General features: G+C 42.2%; 1 protein-coding gene across 1 annotated transcript; it reads right to left on the bottom strand.

The window, feature by feature from the left end:
- Positions 1-347: 347 nt before the first annotated feature.
- On the bottom strand, positions 348-18,528 carry SUDS3 (SDS3 homolog, SIN3A corepressor complex component). Its single transcript, XM_068208946.1, has 12 exons — positions 18,319-18,528; positions 16,811-16,880; positions 15,883-15,938; positions 15,489-15,560; positions 13,923-13,942; positions 13,232-13,388; positions 11,224-11,319; positions 9,486-9,547; positions 8,582-8,603; positions 7,838-7,943; positions 3,860-3,944; positions 348-2,239 (listed from the first exon to the last, which is right to left on the bottom strand). Exons 1-12 carry the CDS (start codon positions 18,476-18,478, stop codon positions 2,141-2,143), a joined length of 1,005 nt encoding a protein of 334 aa, XP_068065047.1. The 5' UTR covers positions 18,479-18,528; the 3' UTR covers positions 348-2,140.
- Positions 18,529-18,658: the final 130 nt, after the last annotated feature.

Genomic DNA, 18,658 nt, shown 5'->3' with positions numbered 1-18,658 from the left:
CACTGGGGCAACTGGCAAGGAATTCTGACAGAAGGAAGTTGTACAAAGCTCACAACCTCACACATCCCTCCTGGAGGCATAAGATTGGTGTGGAAGAATTTGAGATCAGGGTTTGCCAACTCCCATGAGGAGGCAGTGCCCTGATTCACCATGGGTTCATGGAGCCCCTCTCCTGTCCCACACACACTGACATCCCAGCCACACTTCTGTTAACTCCCAAAATCACCCCAGAACAGGGAACACCACGGCAGCAGATGGCTGCTGGCAAAGTATCTCCCCAACACTGAACACAAGTCACCAGCTATTCCCACAAATATATGTATTGATGAAGCGATACAGACAGGAAATAAATCCTGCTACTTCCTTAGCACTTATTATTAGAACGATGTTCATTTAAAGACTCAAGTGACAAATCCTGTCTGATACATCATCACCTTATCAAAAACCTGTGACATGTGCAGAGAATGTTACGTTATATTAAGTAAGCTGTTAACTTGACAAAATCCAGCCTGCTGCATTTGGCTGCCTAAGCTGCAGCAGAGATGGCACATTGTCAAGGGGTGGGAAACACCCTCTCCTTCCTTGCCAGAGCTCCAGATCCTCAAAACTCAGCAAAAATCAAGTCAGGTGTCTCAGCCACATCAGGAACTCAGCCATCACACTCCACTCCAGACCCACGTACAGGCATCAGTTTTTGGGATGTGACTGCCACCCAACTGCAGGAAAGGAACAGGCACAGCCACTGCAACTCCCTTCCCTGGACTCCACTTATCCACACACCAAAGGCAGGCTGGATGGATGTTAACAAGAAGGCAGCTCAACAGCAAAACCAGAAGATGCCTCAAAGTGACAGAGATTGAGAAAGACAAAATTTACAACTCTTTGAGTAGTAATCAAAAGGAGCACTAAGTTGTTCTGTGCAGAAGGCAGAGATGTGACAGCACTGCCAGGGCACCATGTGGCTCCTGCCAAGGCCGTCACACATGGCATCAGTGCTTCCAGCCATCAGCAAATGACTGGGAATTACAAAGGAATGCCAGAGGCAGATCTTTAAACACCTAGGGAGCACCTTAATGTCATTATTTGGGCATTTTCACTTGTGCTGCAGGAGGGCAAGTGTAGAAACCCAGTGTTACCTCCAGCAATTAAAACAGCCCTCAAGAGGAGCTCTTTGCAGAGCATTTCAGGGAATGAAGGCTCCAGCTTAACAGCATGTCAAGGCCACTTCCTACTCTGTACCAGGATCCTTGAGAGGATACTACAGATCTCCTGTCAGCAGGATCCCACCATAACCTGTGATTCTGAGCATCAGTGGAAAAAGTGAAATTGATTTTTTGCCTCTTTACATCTCAGTGGTTATAGACACACACAGAGTCCATACAGCCTTGCTATCTGCAAAATCCAGGTAATTATAATTATTCCTTTAATTTAGTCGTCCACCTATCCCAGCTAATTATATCAGCAAACAGACATACTCTGCTTGTTCATTGAAGGGTTTTTTAATGTGAAGAGAAATGGAAGCTTCTGACTAACCACGTGTGACTGTGAGCTACATTAAAATCACTGTATTTTCAGCAGTTTCTGAGCTGTTCACACCATCCTAAAAAAGTCTCCAGTCTTTCAACAGTCCATCCAATACAGCCGATGTTGTGCAGCTGGAGATTCTGGAGGCATCTCTCAGCTGCAGCTGAAACCTGGCAGGATTCATCTTTTGCCCAAAATCCTGAGCCTTGCAGGAAAACAAGGCCAAAAAAGCACAAATAACCTCAGGTCTTGACAAGCAAAGCTTCTTCCACTGGTCTGACTCCCAACAGAAACATGATGATGATGTTTTTGACACACGAGTCCCATCTGTGCACCACAAAACAACAACGAAAAGGAGGATGATGCCAAGTGTTCTCAAGCAGTCACCCAAAATACAAAGAGAGCGTACAGAAGCTTGATGCAAAATCCAGAAATAGTCCAGGGCAGTGCTTGGGCATCACTAAAGGTTTAAGGACTACTGGGGATTATGTGGCCAGCCACAAAGTGTCTCGTCAGAGGTCAGGACTGTTCTCTGCTGCTGGGAAGAGTGAGCAGCCTGTGAGCCCCTGGCAGAAGTTTGGTGATCTGATAAAAACCAGGACAGGGCAGAGCAGAGTCAGGTGGCCGAGCGCCGGCGGATCACGAACACGCCCCGCTGCAGCTGCCCCAGGTAGATCCTCATCTTGGTGCTGTCGCTGGTTTTCCTCACCCAGATCTGCAGGAGAGGAAGGGCAAAAAGAATGGGGCAGGGAGATGAATTAGAGGAGAAAAAGGGAAAACTCACAGCAAGCAGCACACAGACAAATTAACTCTGTGTCTTAGTGTCGGAGCTGAACACCTCAGGGGGCACAGATCAATGAGGTTAATCCCCTCTTCCTCCCCACGTGAGGCATTTGCAACCTGAGTAGAAAATGAAATAAGGTGTCTAACTTCACCTCCTTAACTTCCTGCTCAAAACAGTCCTCGAGAAAAATGACTCTTTCAAGCACCATCAGGAAAGCAGGTTCCTCCTGCGACAGCTCACAACAGAACCGTGGCACTGAGCTTTGCCTAATCAAGACTAAGTCTCTCTAGATCCACAGATCATCAAATTATCTATCCTGAGATTTGCCCAGACAAGTAACTATTAGTCAAATGAAAAGCTTATTCTGATTCTGTTCCATGAAGCATTTCCCACAATGTACCACAGAAATTGTGTCTGGAGATAAAAGGGCCTCTCTTTTAACCACCTGCATGGAAGGACTCACACCATGTGCCAGAAGACAAATTGCTTGCCACCAAGGCAGCCACTCCTGAGAGTTTTTGAAATCACCTTCAAGGTGTTTAGATCTAAAAACCTGTACTTTAAAAATCAAGTCTGAGCAATTTCCTCTGCATTATATCCTTCTAGTGCATTTCAACATATTTAAATAAATAAACTGAATAAGAATTATCCACTCCTTACTACTGCAGTATTTTAGGAGGGGAGTCCAATATTTCCTAATGCAAAGGATTATAAAGTTATGTTGGCCTGTGATTTACCCTGAACTTTTTTTTTCTTCATATATTAGTTACAGGCCTGGTAAGTAAATTCATTTAACTCTATTATTTTAGTTATAAATTGACTTTATTAACAGGACCCCTTAATATAAAATGAATTTAGTATTTGCCTGATTTCTACTTAAATTATTTCTCCAGAGAAATTAAAACCAACATTCATTGATAATCATCTCCCAATAGCAACATTTCCAAGGATTTTGAATGTTTTACTTGCCAAAATAATTCAAAAATCCATAAACTTTGAACAACTGTAGGAAACAAACATGTACAATTTTATATTCTACCACAGTACGATGGAATGATACATTAGTTTTGCTAAATTACAGTAATAACTTTTAACAAATTTTAATGCACCCATAAGCACACTACCACTGCTTTTATCTGAACAACTGAGTGCCAAAACTACCACGGCAAGGGAACAGCTGTGACACAAACAGATCCCACATGCAACTCATTCTCAGGAAAATAAAGTGTTTTCCCTTAGCTGCCACCACAAATTAAAGTTCCTTTATTAGCTGATTGAGGAGAAGTGCACTCAAATCTATTATTTCTTTCCCTGAAGTGTCTGGAATCTGCAAAAACAAAGTGCTCCCTTTGCCAAACTGCTGCAGGAGCTTGCAAAACACAGGATAATCCTTCAGAAACAAAGCAAGTCTCTTCCCATCTCAAAAAGAGATTTCTCAAGTCAGTTTTATCTTGGCTTCAGCTTCTTTAAACACCAGACAGGTATCTATCTTCAGCCCTTACTAAACCCGTGTCTTTCCCCCCTCTGCTGATAAATAAAAGCAGCCACAACCTCGTTGGCACCCACAGAACTGATCACACAGCTGATCTTCGTGTTCTCCTTAGACTCCAGGTAAATAGCTTGGCTCTTGTGGTACCTGCAAATAGGGAAAAAAAAAAAAAGGAAAAACAAAAAAGGAAATGCATGAATCCATTAAAGATAAAGCTGAACAGAGTAAATTTGAAGTCTGCCTTTCTTTCCACACCACTTTCTCAATTTTTGCAAGATAGTGGGTGATCTGATCACACACACACTCCCTGCATTAATGGTATTTTGAAAGCAGGAGGGTCCCAACTCACATTCAACTCTGCACTGAAGGTTACTGAAAACAGATTGCACAACTGCAAGAGGGAGAGGCAGAGCCCCAGCCACAGCCCAGGGGAACAGTGACTGACAACACACCCAGGCAGCCTTTCCCATTTCAGACTCAGGACAGATTCCTTATTTGGCCTGACAAAATACAACAGAGCAAATCACAGGTACTCAAGTTGTTCCCCAATACAGAATTACTAGAGCACCACCACCACAACTGAATTCCCCTCAATCAGTGCAGTCTGTGCATTGCTTAAGGAGACCTCTAATTTCTAATGCTGTCCTATTTTGTGAAAATACCCAAAAAGGGAACTAATGGGTAACTGGCTCTGTAATGAGCTGTAAATATCTGCCATAAGGAGTCCATGACTAAACATATCCATTTCCTCCCATTTTAGATCATATTGTTCTTAACGCATTGTGTATAAAACAAAGACACTGAAATTCATAACTCTGATTTTGATTCCATGGACTCCCTTCTTTCACAGCCCACATTTCTCCAAGTGCTGCAGTGTGCCAGCCCCAAACCCCCACTTTCTGTTCATTCTGCCTCATTCTGCTCCACAGGCAGAACTAATTACACTGGAACAGGTGATTTGGAAGTAAATCATCTTAATCAAGCAAGCACCAAAATACTTTACAGTTATAAAAGCATGACTGTATTTCTACCTTTCCCCTAATCATGATTTTATCTGGGCAATCCAAGCTGCAGAATCCCTGCACAGATATTCCTTCAGTAGCTACCCAGTGCAACCCCCTGCAGCCTGACTGCCATTTGCAAAATACAGGGATTTATTGGAACTTTACAGTTATTTCTACAATGATTATACTGTACATGTGGAAGTCTTCCAAGGGTTTATTCCACAATCTCTTCCTACTGGAAAATGCTGCACCCAGAATTTTCACAGTGCTTGCCAGTAGCTGGAATCAGTGTCAGCTTTGAGCCTTCCAAACAGACTCATTACCCATGGTGGGGTGAGGGAATAAAAAAAAATCCCCAAATCCTGCAACCTTTAAAACAATGGTTGGACACAGGTGTGTCTTTCTCCTTCATTTTGACAGAAACAATGTCACTGGGTTCCAGGGCAATGCAAAGCAACAATGATCTGAGCCAAAAAAAAAAAATCTCAGTTCAGCAAGTCCAGATGTCATTAAATGATACAGAGGAATTCAATAAGCTACTGCAAACCCCAGGCCTCACTAAGATGAGACAAGAATCTCAGTCCAGCAGTGCCCTACCATGCCATGCTGTGAGTACTTAAGCAAGAGTTTTGATCTTGATACAATCAGCGGGAGTGCAGGAGAAACCAGTGCAAACAACAGCTCTCAAGTGTTAGCTGTGCCCACACAGACAAGGAAATATTTCCCCCACTTTCAATTTTTGATTACCAGTGAATTCCAAAGCTGATGACACACGTGTCAGAGGCTTCATTCAGCCCTTGGATTTCACATCATGAATAACTCTCCATCAGTAAATTAGTGCTAATTGTGCCCAGAAAAGGCAAAGAGCCAAGGCAGCAGTGTTTCACTGAGGAGTTGTCTCTGCTGTCTCACACTCAGAGACAGGGCAGCTGGAGGCACAGCACCATGGTGCATCAGTTCCCTGGTCATGTCTCACCCTTTTGCCAAGTTTATATATCCAGAGAGGGATAGGATTGAGGAAACTACCTCAGTTGAAAAATGCAATGGGGTTTAAACTGGCTTTCAAGAAAGCAGAGCTAAACAACTCTTGCTGTTGCAGCAGGTAAAACACACCAAGTGAGGCAAGCAGAAATAATTCCATTTCCTGCTATAAAATATTTTACTTGAAACACCAAGATTTCCAGCTGCAACTCCATCAGAAGACTGAAGGAAATCCCTTTGCATTATTGTATGCAGCAAAGCTAAGAGCAAAAATATGGTTGTTTTACACTGAACTGTGGTTTAGGATTTGTTGGGGGAGCACAGAGCTCTGAGGATTAAAAAAACTGAGTCTAATTCCACATTCACCGGAAACACTCCACTCTGGAGACAGCTGTGAAATGTCTCTGCAAGACTTCAGGGGGTTCATTACTGGCATTAAACATTCCCTGTTTTCAGGTAATTGTCATGCAGGGCTGCATCAGGAAACAGAGAAAGTCATTCCTGGGCTGTCAGGTTTAGGATTTCTGTGCATGCCAGCATTCTTTATGCACCTTAGGAAGAACTACCCTCCCACTACCAACAGTTACTTCATTTTTTTAAAACACCAGCTACTTTGCACAAGTACTATTACTATCAATCAAAAAAATCTAAGCAGGATTATTACAACTTAAAAAATATAAGATACTGATCTTAAAACAGCATAAGAACAAGGCAGCCAGGAAAGACAACAGCTGGAATTCCTGACACCAAGACCCCCATGACAAGTGAATTCAGCAAGGTGAAAATACCTGTTAAGTGCTTTATGCCACAGCTAGATACCCTTCAGAGAGAGCCAATGCTTTGCTGAGGTTCTGGGCTCACTGAAGCTCTTCCAGGTTTAAATTTAATGGGAAGTTTTGAGCTTTACTGACAGATTACTTCAGATGCGTTTTTTTTTTTCTTTCTTTTTTTACTCATGAACACTTTTCAAGTACTCCATAGGCTTCAAAATTCTGAAGAAGAGTTTATTAATCCAAATATATCCTGGGAATAGTCACTTTACATACACAAAAATTATGAAAGCAAAAAAACCCCTTGATGAGTCTGTGGAGTAAGTAGCCTGTTCAGTTCCTATCTGCTTTACACTTCATGAATGTTTAAACTGAGGGAGCAGCTCTTATGAGAGCTGTGTACACTGAACTCTCAATTAAACTTCAGGCAGAAGGAAAAACTGACCAACTGGCCAAGGGGATTGCTGTGTAAAAAAAACCAGCTTCACACCTACTTCTGTGATAAAATTACAGCCTCATCACTTGTTGCTTTGAGCCACCAGAACACTGAAGTAGGCTACAAATAAGCAAATGATTTTTTTGAAAGCATATTGTTTTCGGCCCAAGGAGTTCAAGATTGCCCCCTTGATTATCCAGGTTTGCAAGTCTCATGGATTTAGTTTAAGATCCAAGTTTCCTCTGCAGAATTTAATATTTTCCTTGTATTTTGTGAGGCTTGTACAGCTGTATGGCCATAAAACTCAACAGAGATATATTCAATCAGCAATTCTTAAGTTGCCTCTCCCAGGTGCGTTTTATCTTTAAAGGTTATTTGGATTTATTAGAAGCATCTTTCATCCTGAGCAGCTGGTGGATGACATTTATTCTGCCACCTTGTGGAATGCTGGGCACAAATGTGCACCTCAGAAATGGGAGTGCTGCTGACAGTATATCATGGAGTGTCTGTGTCCAAACTGGGCAGCTTCAGTCACATCCCACTGTGGCTGCTGCTGCCTCTCCTACCTCTTATTAGGTTTGACTTCTAAGTGCCACAGTGGGCCATGGAAAAGATTCAAGTCTCCTTTTATTGGAGCCACCAGTTATCTCTGAAAGCCTGCAGGGTGTGAATGTTCCATCATCCCCTCTGCTTTACTGGCCCCATGATGAGCTTGTGGAGGGAGCAGCAAACCTCTGCCCAAAAGCATTTTGTCCACCAATTCTTTGATCAAAGCCATTTCTCTCTGCAGCCTCTGCCTCCTCACCACACAACACAGACTGAAGGAAACAGAAACTCCCCAGGCCTCACCATCTCTTGTCATAGTAGAGTTTGCCATCTTCTATCCGAGCTTCAAATCGCTGTGCTGGAGACTCTGCTGGTGTAGCTGGGAGGTGCTCGGGAGAGGAGGGGGAGGCTGGGGACAGCAGAGACACTCTGGTTAAAGACCAGCACGTGCCCATCTCATAGCAGCACATCTGACAGCAAAACTGCAGTTAATAAGGTTGTGTGTGCAGAAATAGCAAGCAGAGAAAGCTGCAAACTCAAATATCCATCAGGAAAATACTATATGTTGTAATGAGTAACTTGACCTCTGCCTTGAATTAAAATATTCACTGAAATACATCATTTATGTGAAAACACATTTATGGGTAAGTGATGGATATTATGTCCTTGATTTTGTTTTAGTTATAATCCACAGTTAACTAGTTAAATATGGTTAAATTTACTGAGGCAAGTTAGTCCCACTCTGTCTTGAAATAAAGTGTATGGGCACATCTAGAGAGATGGAGGCATAAGACCATAAGTGGTGAATCCCTCAGTGGAGCTGAGAAGCAGACAAGGTGCCCAGATGCACCTGAATATAATGGAAACCCTCTTTTCCCAGCTGGATTGTCCCATGCCCAAATGTTTCAGCCACCAAAGATGCTCATGCCCCCCCGCCCTCCCATCCCTGACAAACATCAGCACCACACAAAGAACAGCAACTCCACAGCCAAATATCTGCAGTACCATTCTCTGCTCAGAACAAGTTCCACTGCATCTGTAACTCACCTGGTCTCTTGGGTGATTTAAGCTACATGGGAAAAGAGCAAAGCAGTGTTAGAGATCTGACAGGAGCCACAGAAGCTGCAGTGATAACTTCAGATATCTTACTTTCCACACTCTGAATATTTCTATTTTTAATGCTCTGTTAAGTGGCATAACACATAACCAGTGTGCTCTGAACAGCCAAAGGTGCAGATAATCAGTATAATGATCCAAAAGGCCAAAAAACTGAACTTGAGAGCAGACAACCCACTCCAATGAGTCAAACCCATCTAACACCCTATTTCTGAATGTGATACAACATTTCTCAGGGTTCACAAAATACAGGAGCTCAATCATTAGAGAAACCTCAACAGCTGGCACAAAACCAGCGTTCCACTACCATCCTCAAAATGCCTTAGTGAGCAGCTTATATTCTAAGAAATTACATAAGCCTTCAAGTGTTCAGCAAGAAAACAATACGTTAATCAAAACCAGAAAAACGACAAACATGCACACTGCCCCCATCCAGCTTGCTGAAATCTTGTGACAGCAGGGAGAAAAAAATTAATAAAATTAATAAAAACCCCACACTAAGGCTTAAACCCAAGGCAGCCTGTGATCTCCCAGAAAAACACACTGACATCTGTTCAGCCATGAGGAAGAATCTCCTTAACATAGCTCATCCCTTGGTTCACACAAAAGGTAATATTTTTACATGACAGTCATTCAAATTAGGTTAATTAAACCTCAGTAAAAAAGAGGAGATACCATCTTGCTGAATCTTTTCTTGGGCTACTTCAGAAAGCCTACGGGGATGAAATAGTCCCACATCTCAGAAATGAACATTAAGGAGAGGTCTGTTCTCTTCAGGAGAAAGCATTTGCCTTCTCTTTAAAATGAAGAAACACAGTCAAGCTACAATTCCTACCTTATTCAGCGTTCTTAGGTCCTCCATTATTTGCTCATCAGTCAACAAATAATTAAGCTGAGGTATCCAGAATTAAGGTTTCCATAAGCTCTTGACAAGCAAGGCTAAAAATTAAAGATCAATGACATTTCACTTGAATAAGTGGAAGCCAAAAGGCTTCCAGGATTTTAATAAATGTCTTACTTGAGCTGGTTTTCTTGTCAGAGGAATTAATACAAGTCCATCCCCACCATCTTAGCAGCAGAGTGCTATATCATTTTAACTTATGCAGACACAACCATCAATGAAAAACCTTTAGTGCGCTGACATTTACTTCATGGAAGCATCAAGCACCAGCATTTTCAATGTTTTTCATGTTTTATTTCTGTGGAGAAGAATCTGTGAGCTGAAACAACAGACTCAACTTCAGGTTTTCTACAATGAAGCTAAATTCCACCTAAACCTAGTTAAATAAAACTTTGTGTAGTTGGGGATAAATAAGAGCCTACAATGCACCTGAAAGTAAACACAAAACCTTTGAAAATAGAAATTAATGTATTACAGTCTTATTAGAGCTCTGCTGTACTTTTATTTCTTCTTAACAAGTGTTTAGTAAAAAGTATTCAAAATATTACACTAAAGTTAACAATTGCTGGGCTGCATTTCAAGGATTTTGGTTTTGATGGACTTTAATCCTCTCCCAGTGAGCAAAAGCAGAGATTTTCACTGTGTGGTTGCTGTATCATGCTCAATTAGCAGGTCATGTTCACTGTGAAACTCATTTATTTTGGATGAGATAGGGGCACCAATAAATGACTTTTTTTTTCCTGAAAGAGTGAACAGAATCTCCAACCAGAAAGAGGTTAATTGAAACTGGAGATGCTCATAACCATCCTGCATGAACTCCAAAAGTTCAAGGTTTAATATTGCCTTCAGAAAATGAGAGTCGCTCAGATAAGTTTTTTTAATCTAAGACATACAGGTTTAGAATCTAATAAGAAGCCCCCTGCAAAGCAAATATCCTTGCCTTCCTCTCCAGGTGAATTTAATACACAAATAGAAAAAGTGCTTATCATCAGAGAGGAGCTAAAAACATATTTCCAGAAGCCAAGGAACATTTTAATTTTGAGACATGCAGCAAGGCAGATCCTAAGGATTACACAGACATGTTTTTCTGTCTCTTGTGATACATGAAAACAAGATGAATCTTCATTTTTTTCTTATTTAAAGAACAAATCTAGCATCCTTGCTTTTGCTATGCGTCTCTGGATTAGAGATCTGAAGCTTTTATCAGAAATGGAAAAACTATTTTGGTATGACAAATATGATCTTTCTGGTAAATGCTTTGTCACATCTTGAAAGGAGAAAAGCTCTGGCTCATGTAAAAAGCCATTTACTATCTATGGAGTTAATTATCTCAGCATATATATATACACATATCTAGTGTTATTTTAAAGTTTTTCTTTAGTGAAATAAATTGCCTGTAGAATTCAAACTATTGTCACTGACAAAAAAAGTTATCTCATGACACTGTAAGGATTAAATTAGGATACCAAAGGATCTCCAAACATATATATGTATTGAATTGTATAAATGCTGGTATTGCTTTAGCACACATTATATATGACAATTATGCTTCAGTATATCCCAGGTTAAAATCTGAGCCTGGCATTTCATTTCCTTTTCCTTCTGTACAAAACAACAAAGGTGTGGGTAGCACAGGGGCTGCAAACCCAACAGTGACTCCAGGAAAGGATATCAGGGGCAGGTTTCCTCCTCTTGTCTGGGATAGGAACTGGATCATTTGGTCGCCGTCTCAGTTTCCTCGTCATAATAGGCTTTACTTCCATTGAATCTGGAGAGAAATGAAGTTGGAGAGCTGATAAGACCAGAGAGAAAGGAGTAAGCAGCAGCAGCTTTCTATACAAGGCACAGGGAAAATAATCTTTCCTCTTTCATTCAGCAAATTGGCTTTCTGTGTGTGTGTGTGTGTGTGTGTGTACTAGCTTCCAGCATGAAGTGCTGACAGTGAATCCAAGTTCTCTCCCATCAGGTCACTGTTCAGTGCCAGTGCTGCAATGCCACGGTTACAGCTGCTCCAGGTACAGATAAGCAGCACAATGATGCTACAAGGATTCAAGGCAAGCTCCTTTCATGCTCACCCTATCTGCTTGGGAACAGATTTAAAAGGCCAAGCTCATGGAGTTCCTTCCCAACCCAACTCGGATCATTAATAGCATGTAAAACATCAGCTACAAATCAATTGCTCTCTCATCTTCAAGGCAGAAAGACAGCTTTGTCAAAAGATTAGAGAAAATTTCTGCATTGAAGACTGATACAAGTCTGCTGGAGTGATTTCAAACAAACAATATTTAAATTCAGATTACCTAAGAATGATTAATGAAATGAGCCTAATTAATAACACACAGAGCAGCAGCTGACAGGAAGTAAACTGCAGCATATGCACTGGGGAAAAAGAAGAAAGTCTGTTAAAAACTTAAACATCAGTCTCATCACCAAATAATTACCTGAACTTAATTTGTCCAAATGCTTACAAGTTAACCTTTACTGAACAACTCCACTAAACTCTCATAACTCATTCCTTAATTCATCAAGATATGTTAAACTGGTAAGAAGCCAAGAGACCACACCATAAATGCCAAACACATCATCCCACCTCCCTTTCTCTGTGCTGAGATTTATTGGCTCATCATCATCATATAAGCACCCCTGAATCACCCCCTGGGAAGCACTTCCATCTGGGAAGCCCCTTTGGCTCCCACTAGACACAAATACCTTAAGCAGCTCTGCATGTGCAAAATACACCAAATTCCTTCTCTCCTCCTTTCAAGGGTGAACAAGGATGATCATGAGACCAGATTTCATAAATAAATAAAAGAATTTACCAGGGAAACAGCATAACTCAAGATGCTTTCCAGTCCAACATCAGCCCTAAGAGTTTCTATTAAGCCAAGAGCACCATTTATTACACCAAAACAGGATTTAATTTTACCTTCTGAGTATTAACTACATTATTAGTTAACATAAAACCTGTAGATACTATGCAAGAAATATATGAAGGGTGTAACTCATGGACAGGCCTCAGCAACAAAACCACACTATCAGTCCATGAAGTGAGGGAGCTGCTCTCCAAGAACATCAAGCCAGACTTGGTTCAGCACCACAGCAACAGAATTCTGCAGGAATAATTAACCCCTGACTTAGCTCCCCTGTGTCCATTACCACAGAGCACTGCAAGGCACCAGGGGTACCAACTGCCTCAAAAAAATCTATCCATTTAATATAAATTTTCTAGAGCCTGGACACAAATGTAACCCACAAATCTTTGTTTTCTGACTTTAAGCAGCAGGTTTCAACCGTTCTTGTTTGGCTTTCTGCAGGTACTTAAGCACCTACTCCTGCAGGAAGACAAGGACACAGCTTTACAAGCTGGCATCATTGGTTAGGCCAATACTGTGACATATCTCAATAGTTTTATTGCTACATCAGGGAACCAAAGCAGCCTCTTTCCCTGCATATAAGCAAGCCCATCATCCCCTCTGCTGCTCCACTGGCACTGCTTGGTTCACCTGTTAATAATGCACTGAATTTTGAGCTGCTTTCTCCATTAAAGGACCATCAATTTATGCTCTGCCCCTCTTGGCATTTCCCACCAGCTGTGTAAACCAGCACTGACATCTTCACAGCTCTTCTTCTAAGCAGGAGCAGAGAGGGTAACACAAATGACAGGTGCTTATCTTCTTTACCTCCTGTTAATTCCATGGTTAGCTTTTCATTCTCAATCATCTTCTTCTTCTCTTCCAACTCTGCTATCAGGTTTTCCTTAAGCTCAATTTTCTTATCTTCAAACTCCTTTGCTGCTGCTTTCTTTTCCTTCACGTAATTTTTCTCCACCTGATCTGTCTAATGCAAACCCAAGGAGCAAAAAGATTAATTAAGGACTCAAGTTAATGATATCTCAACAGCTTTTCAAATGCTTTATTGATCAGCTTTTCAGTTCACAACTGGCCCAAGTTCTAAAGATTGTCAATATTCACACTCTACAGAAAAACATCTAAATACCACTTAGTGCTATTATATTGGCAAAATAAGTATTTGTAAAAAGATATTTTAATGTTGCATAACAAATCAAGCTCCTAGCAGAGAGCTCTGCTGATTTATAAACAGCACTTATCACATTTAACACCCTTTTTTGACCAGCCCAATGCACAGCCACATACAAGAGCCCAATATCAAACTATTTTAACAAGAAAGTCAGAAGTTACTTGAGGTAATACCAGCAGTAAGCTCTACTACATCTCAAGTGTAGCAAGCCTGCTAGCGGAAGAAAATTTCTTTAGCCTTCTGGGAAAACAAGCCCAAATACTGGCTGATGAAACAAGGTTTATGCCTCTTCCATCTAATTAATGCATATTTCTGAAAATTAAGAGTACTTACTTCCAGCTGCAGGAACAGTTCTGAAACACAAGAAAGACTTAATTTATTTCCTTCAAAGCTGCACAAAATTACTTTCTTAACATTTTAAGCCATTGAATATTGCAGCCAAGACAGGCAGTGAAGCAAATAATTCATGTACTTATCCAATCTCTACTCTGACTTCACAGCTTTATGTTGACAATAAAGTGACTATAAAAAAGTTCCACAAAAATACACTGTTACTAGAGTTTTTTTATAGATTGTCACCTCCCTGAAAAGCTTCCACTATTGCACACTGTTCAGTTCAGAGAAGGCTGTAGTAGCAATACTGTACTACTCCATTATTAAAAAAAAAATTAAACAGTAATAGATATACACCAAATATAAGGATGATGCAATAAAAATCAAATTTTCTATTTGCAAAGCCTAAAAGCAGCATTATGTAGATAATCAAATGCAGGTAAATGGAAACTGTTGGTTTAATAAACCTCAGCATGGCAAGGACAAGCATAAAAGACCTTTATTCCTGTAGTACAAGGCAGCTGGAATTTTTACTCATAAAATTCCAAGTGATCACCACCTGCCCTCCTGTGGAAGAACTCTGCTGCTGCAGCACTGCTCGTGGCAAGCCAGAAATACCAGTTTGCACTGGGGCTTAATTCTATCAAAACAGCCTGGGCATATCAGGATGCAGCTCTAGTGCATATGAAAGGTCTTTCTGGAGGTCTTTTCCAACCTAAATCATTAGTGAAATTCATCTCAGGAGACAGGTTCCTGTTAACAAGAAGTTGTTCAAACCACTTCAGTTCCTCAAACAAACCCTTTACCTTTCCCAGGCACTTTCAGAAACACAGAACTGCTTGCTTTTGCTACAGGAGGAGCACCTGTATTTCCTATATCCACATAATGCCTTCTATAAAAGGCCCTGCTTCAATATCCAAGGTAAGAAACTACTGGAAAGGGAAGAAGAAAGAGAGAAGAAGGCAAGCAGCTGGATCTTTCCAAGCCATTCCTCTGCAGCAACACAGTAAAAACACCCAGAAGGACAAGCACTGAGCATTTTAGAAATTAACTTTGCTCCTTGAAACAGAGCAGCACACAACGTCCAGGCAGCCCATTCCATGTCACAGCCAGGCAGAACAAGAGTTGCAGCAGCAAATGCTCTGTGTTCATTGCTCACACACAGACCTTGGGGAAAGCATGTGCTCCTAACTCCCCACTCCTGCAAACTGAGGGAGACAGGGCAGCCAAAGGCTTCCGCGAGGGCCACAAAACAACAAACCAAAGGGGGACACTGTGGGTTAGATAAAAATGGACTCATCTTTTTACTTGTGCTGCTTCACAGAAATGAAGACTAAAACTGTTCATCAGTCAGCAAACAAGGCTGATCAAGGGAAGAAAATAATCAAGGTAGATCCTGTCATGTTTGGTGGACTCTGAGAAAACCCTACAACGTACCCAAAGATCCCTTTGCTCCAGCAAGTTTCTTTTCTTTAAAGGATAGAATTACCTCTTTTTTTACTTCAGGTGTTATACAAAACACATATTTAAGTTATTTGCAGTGTCTTAGAGAGAAATTTCACTTACCTGCATTTCGTATCCTTTCTTTGTACTGCTGGTCCAACTTTTTCATCCTTTTCTGATATTCCTGAAGAGTACCTAGTGGAAATAAATTGTAGATTCCCAATGTATTTTTTCTCCCCAGGTATTAAATATCCTCGAGGAGTCATACACCACTCAAAGCACATTCCCTGCTTTTGTAAAAACACTCCTTTTCAGGAGTGTTTTAGCAGGGAGGCTTAACTACAAGTGGAGTTAAGATGGTGAAAAGATGGGAAGCAGCTGACATTTTTAACCCTGCAGCACAGCTGAGAGCCAACATGCAGTGAAAGGTGCTGCCCCCACCTTTCAGAACCCCCATTCTTCTATGACATATGAAAAGTGCCGAAAATAAAACCCAAAGCTACTCTTCTAAGCTTACCTTCCTGCAACTGCTGTAACTGCCTCTTCAGAGATGCCAGTTTGTCCTGATACATCCTGCAAACAGAGCAGGAAACTTTGAACACCAAGCACACATAGTTTATTCCACCACCTCTTGAGGTTACATGTTTACACAGAATGAAAAACTTTTCAGAACTTCAGGAAACAAATGAACTACAAACTTAAAGAATTTTATTCCCATGAAAGGTTCTCATTCTGTCTTAAAAATGGGTTTAAAATTTGGGATAAAATAGGATTTTTTTTGTTTGTTGTTGTTGTTGAAACCTAAAATGACTTTTAGATCTACAAACATCAGAAACTTTGTAGCAGAATCATTCTTGCACTATGTCAAGTTTTATTAGCTGTGTATTAGCTCCCCACATTATTTTAAAAAACCACTAAAGTCTATTCCTGGTGTTGCTGCAAAGCTGAATTTCTCTTCCTGACCTGTATAAAAACACGTCTCTGCCAGTAAGCAAGAACTCAAAATACTGCAAATGCTCCTACACACTAAGGACAGACTATTTCAGGTCTCCCAAAAGTCAGTTTCTAGTTCAGGACTAGAATTCAATTGTTTAAAGCATTTGGATAGGCATCTTACTTTTCCTTAGCTTATCTAAAGCAGAGCCTTTATTTATTTGAAGGATCTGTCAGCAGCAGGATCTATTTGCAGCTGCTCCCAGAACTCATAATTATTTCTCTGCCCAAAACAGCAGCAGCCCCTAATTCCTTGAATTTATACAGAACAGAGAAAGTCACTGGGGAGAGCAGAAAAATAAGTGTATGGACTCATGAGCTGTTCCACTGGGGTAAGCACTTAAAATTCCCAATCTTGGCCCAAAACTTTGCTAAACTTTAGGCAATAAACACCCCTAAACCCACAAATAAATAGAATATCACCTTGCTTGTATTTGGAATGGGTTACTTACTGTTCTTTCATTTCTACAAAGTCCTCCTCCTCATGCTTTGCCAGGTCTGTTTCACTGGCATCCTCAGTGTCTAAAGAAGGCAAAAAACAACTTGTTAAAATTTAAAAAGTATGTAAATAAAAAAACAAACTAAGTAGCAAATTAATTAAAAACAAGGAAACAGGCAAACAAAAAAAGAAATCCCCACCCTTCACGCAATTTAGCATCAAAGACAACCTGAGAGAGGAATTCAGGAGGGAAATGAAACATCTCATGTTGCTGCAACTGTGAGTTTTACAGTGCAGAACAACACGAACAACTTCAACCTCAGACACCTTGGGAATTTCTTCCCATTTAAGACAAGAGGCTCTACATTAATACTCACACACAGGTGAGACACAAACAGCCTAAAGACTCTGAAAGACATTTCACAAACCTGTTACTGGAGTTCCACCCGCCTGGTGGTGATCAGGTTGACACAAAGGTCTCACCAGAGAGAGCAGTTACTGGCTGGGATCTGAACTTCTCACCTATATTCACTTAGTACCTCAGCATCCAAATACCAGCACTGCCATAAGATAGCTGCATTTTATAAACAGGCAGTATAAACTGCAAATAAAGTACATCACCGTGGGATTCCCAGTTTGCTGCTAAGGCTTTTCAGGCTTCTATTTGTAACACATGGGGAGCCAAGAATCCATTACCTTTCCAAAGAGGGGCAAGTGCCTCCAGATTTTACAGGGTACAGCTGAGAAACCTAACCACAGCTAATTCCCTACACATGGCAGGGGAGCCCAGCCCCTTAAATCAAACCTTTCTCAGATCTTTATTAAACTACAAAAAGCTTAAACTTAACATAAAATTTAAAGCACCACAGATAAACCAAGTAGTTTTTTAACCACAAGAAATGTACTTTAATTTCTGGGCCACCACGAAGGACTTCCATCCTCTGTTGGGTGAGCCTCACCGACCCTGTCTCCCTCCGCATCTTCAATGTCATCCCATCTATAACCAGAGGGGAAGGGAGGCTCTGCTGCCAGAAACAGCCACTGCCCAAGAGTCCTTCTACATCCCCCTTGTCCGTCATTTTATGCCCTCTGCACTCTCGGCTACTCTGGGGTTTACCTAATTTCCTCTTCTCCCCTGCTGCCTTGTTTTTGTACGGTCACATCCTCCTGCACTGCTACACTTCTGTCCACACCTTCTCCCTTAGCTGCGTCCTTCCCCCTTCACACCACGGAAACAGAACCCATACACTGGATTTGTCCTGTTTTCACTCTGCTGTGCCACTCAGTGCCCCTGCTCCGCGCTCCCCCGTGTCCCACCGCCTCCTGCTCACCTGCGAAGCCACAACTCCACCTCTCCAGCGGCTTCGCAGCTTTACTTTTCCGCGGGGAACCGCTGCAACCTGCCAGGTCCTTGTTTCCTCCGGGTGTTCTCGCCGTCCGAACCCTTGAAGCCCCCAGTCCCTCCCCAAACACTGTGCGGAGCGCTGCCCTCCCCCCCCACCCCGCCCCCTCCCCACACACCCTCGTCGGAGTCGCGGGCCCGGGCGCTCCGCTCGCCGTCCTCCTCCTCGGCGCTCTCCAGCTCCTCCTCCTCGTAGTAGTCGGGCGCGGGGGCCATGGCGGGGGCGGGCGGCCCCGGCGGGGCTGCGGGCGGCGCGGACACGAGCCCGGCCGCGCTCATGGCCGCGGGCGGGACGGGACGGAGCGGCCGCCGCTCGGCAACCGCGGCGGGAACCGCGGCCGCGCTTCCGCTTCCGGGCGGCGCCGGGGCCGCCGCGCCCCCGCCCGGCCAACGCGGGCCCTGCGGGTCGGAGGGTTACGGGTTCGAGTCCCGGCCCCGCCCAGTGCGCGGCACGGGGTT

This window comes from Anomalospiza imberbis, chromosome 18, assembly GCF_031753505.1.
Source record: "Anomalospiza imberbis isolate Cuckoo-Finch-1a 21T00152 chromosome 18, ASM3175350v1, whole genome shotgun sequence".
Lineage (NCBI taxonomy): Eukaryota > Metazoa > Chordata > Aves > Passeriformes > Viduidae > Anomalospiza > Anomalospiza imberbis.
This window is presented reverse-complemented; position numbering and strand designations above follow the sequence as displayed.

Bases quoted from the DNA above. Each gene is read 5' to 3' on its own strand.
- SUDS3 (XM_068208946.1), bottom strand. From the start codon at position 18,478: ATGAGCGCGGCCGGGCTCGTGTCCGCGCCGCCCGCAGCCCCGCCGGGG. The intron at 15,939-16,810 runs GTAAGTAACCCA...CTCTGTTTGCAG, and splicing joins TTTGTAGAAATGAAAGAACA to GATGTATCAGGACAAACTGG. The intron at 3,945-7,837 runs GTGAGGCCTGGG...CCCTATTTGCAG, and splicing joins CTCTACTATGACAAGAGATG to GTACCACAAGAGCCAAGCTA.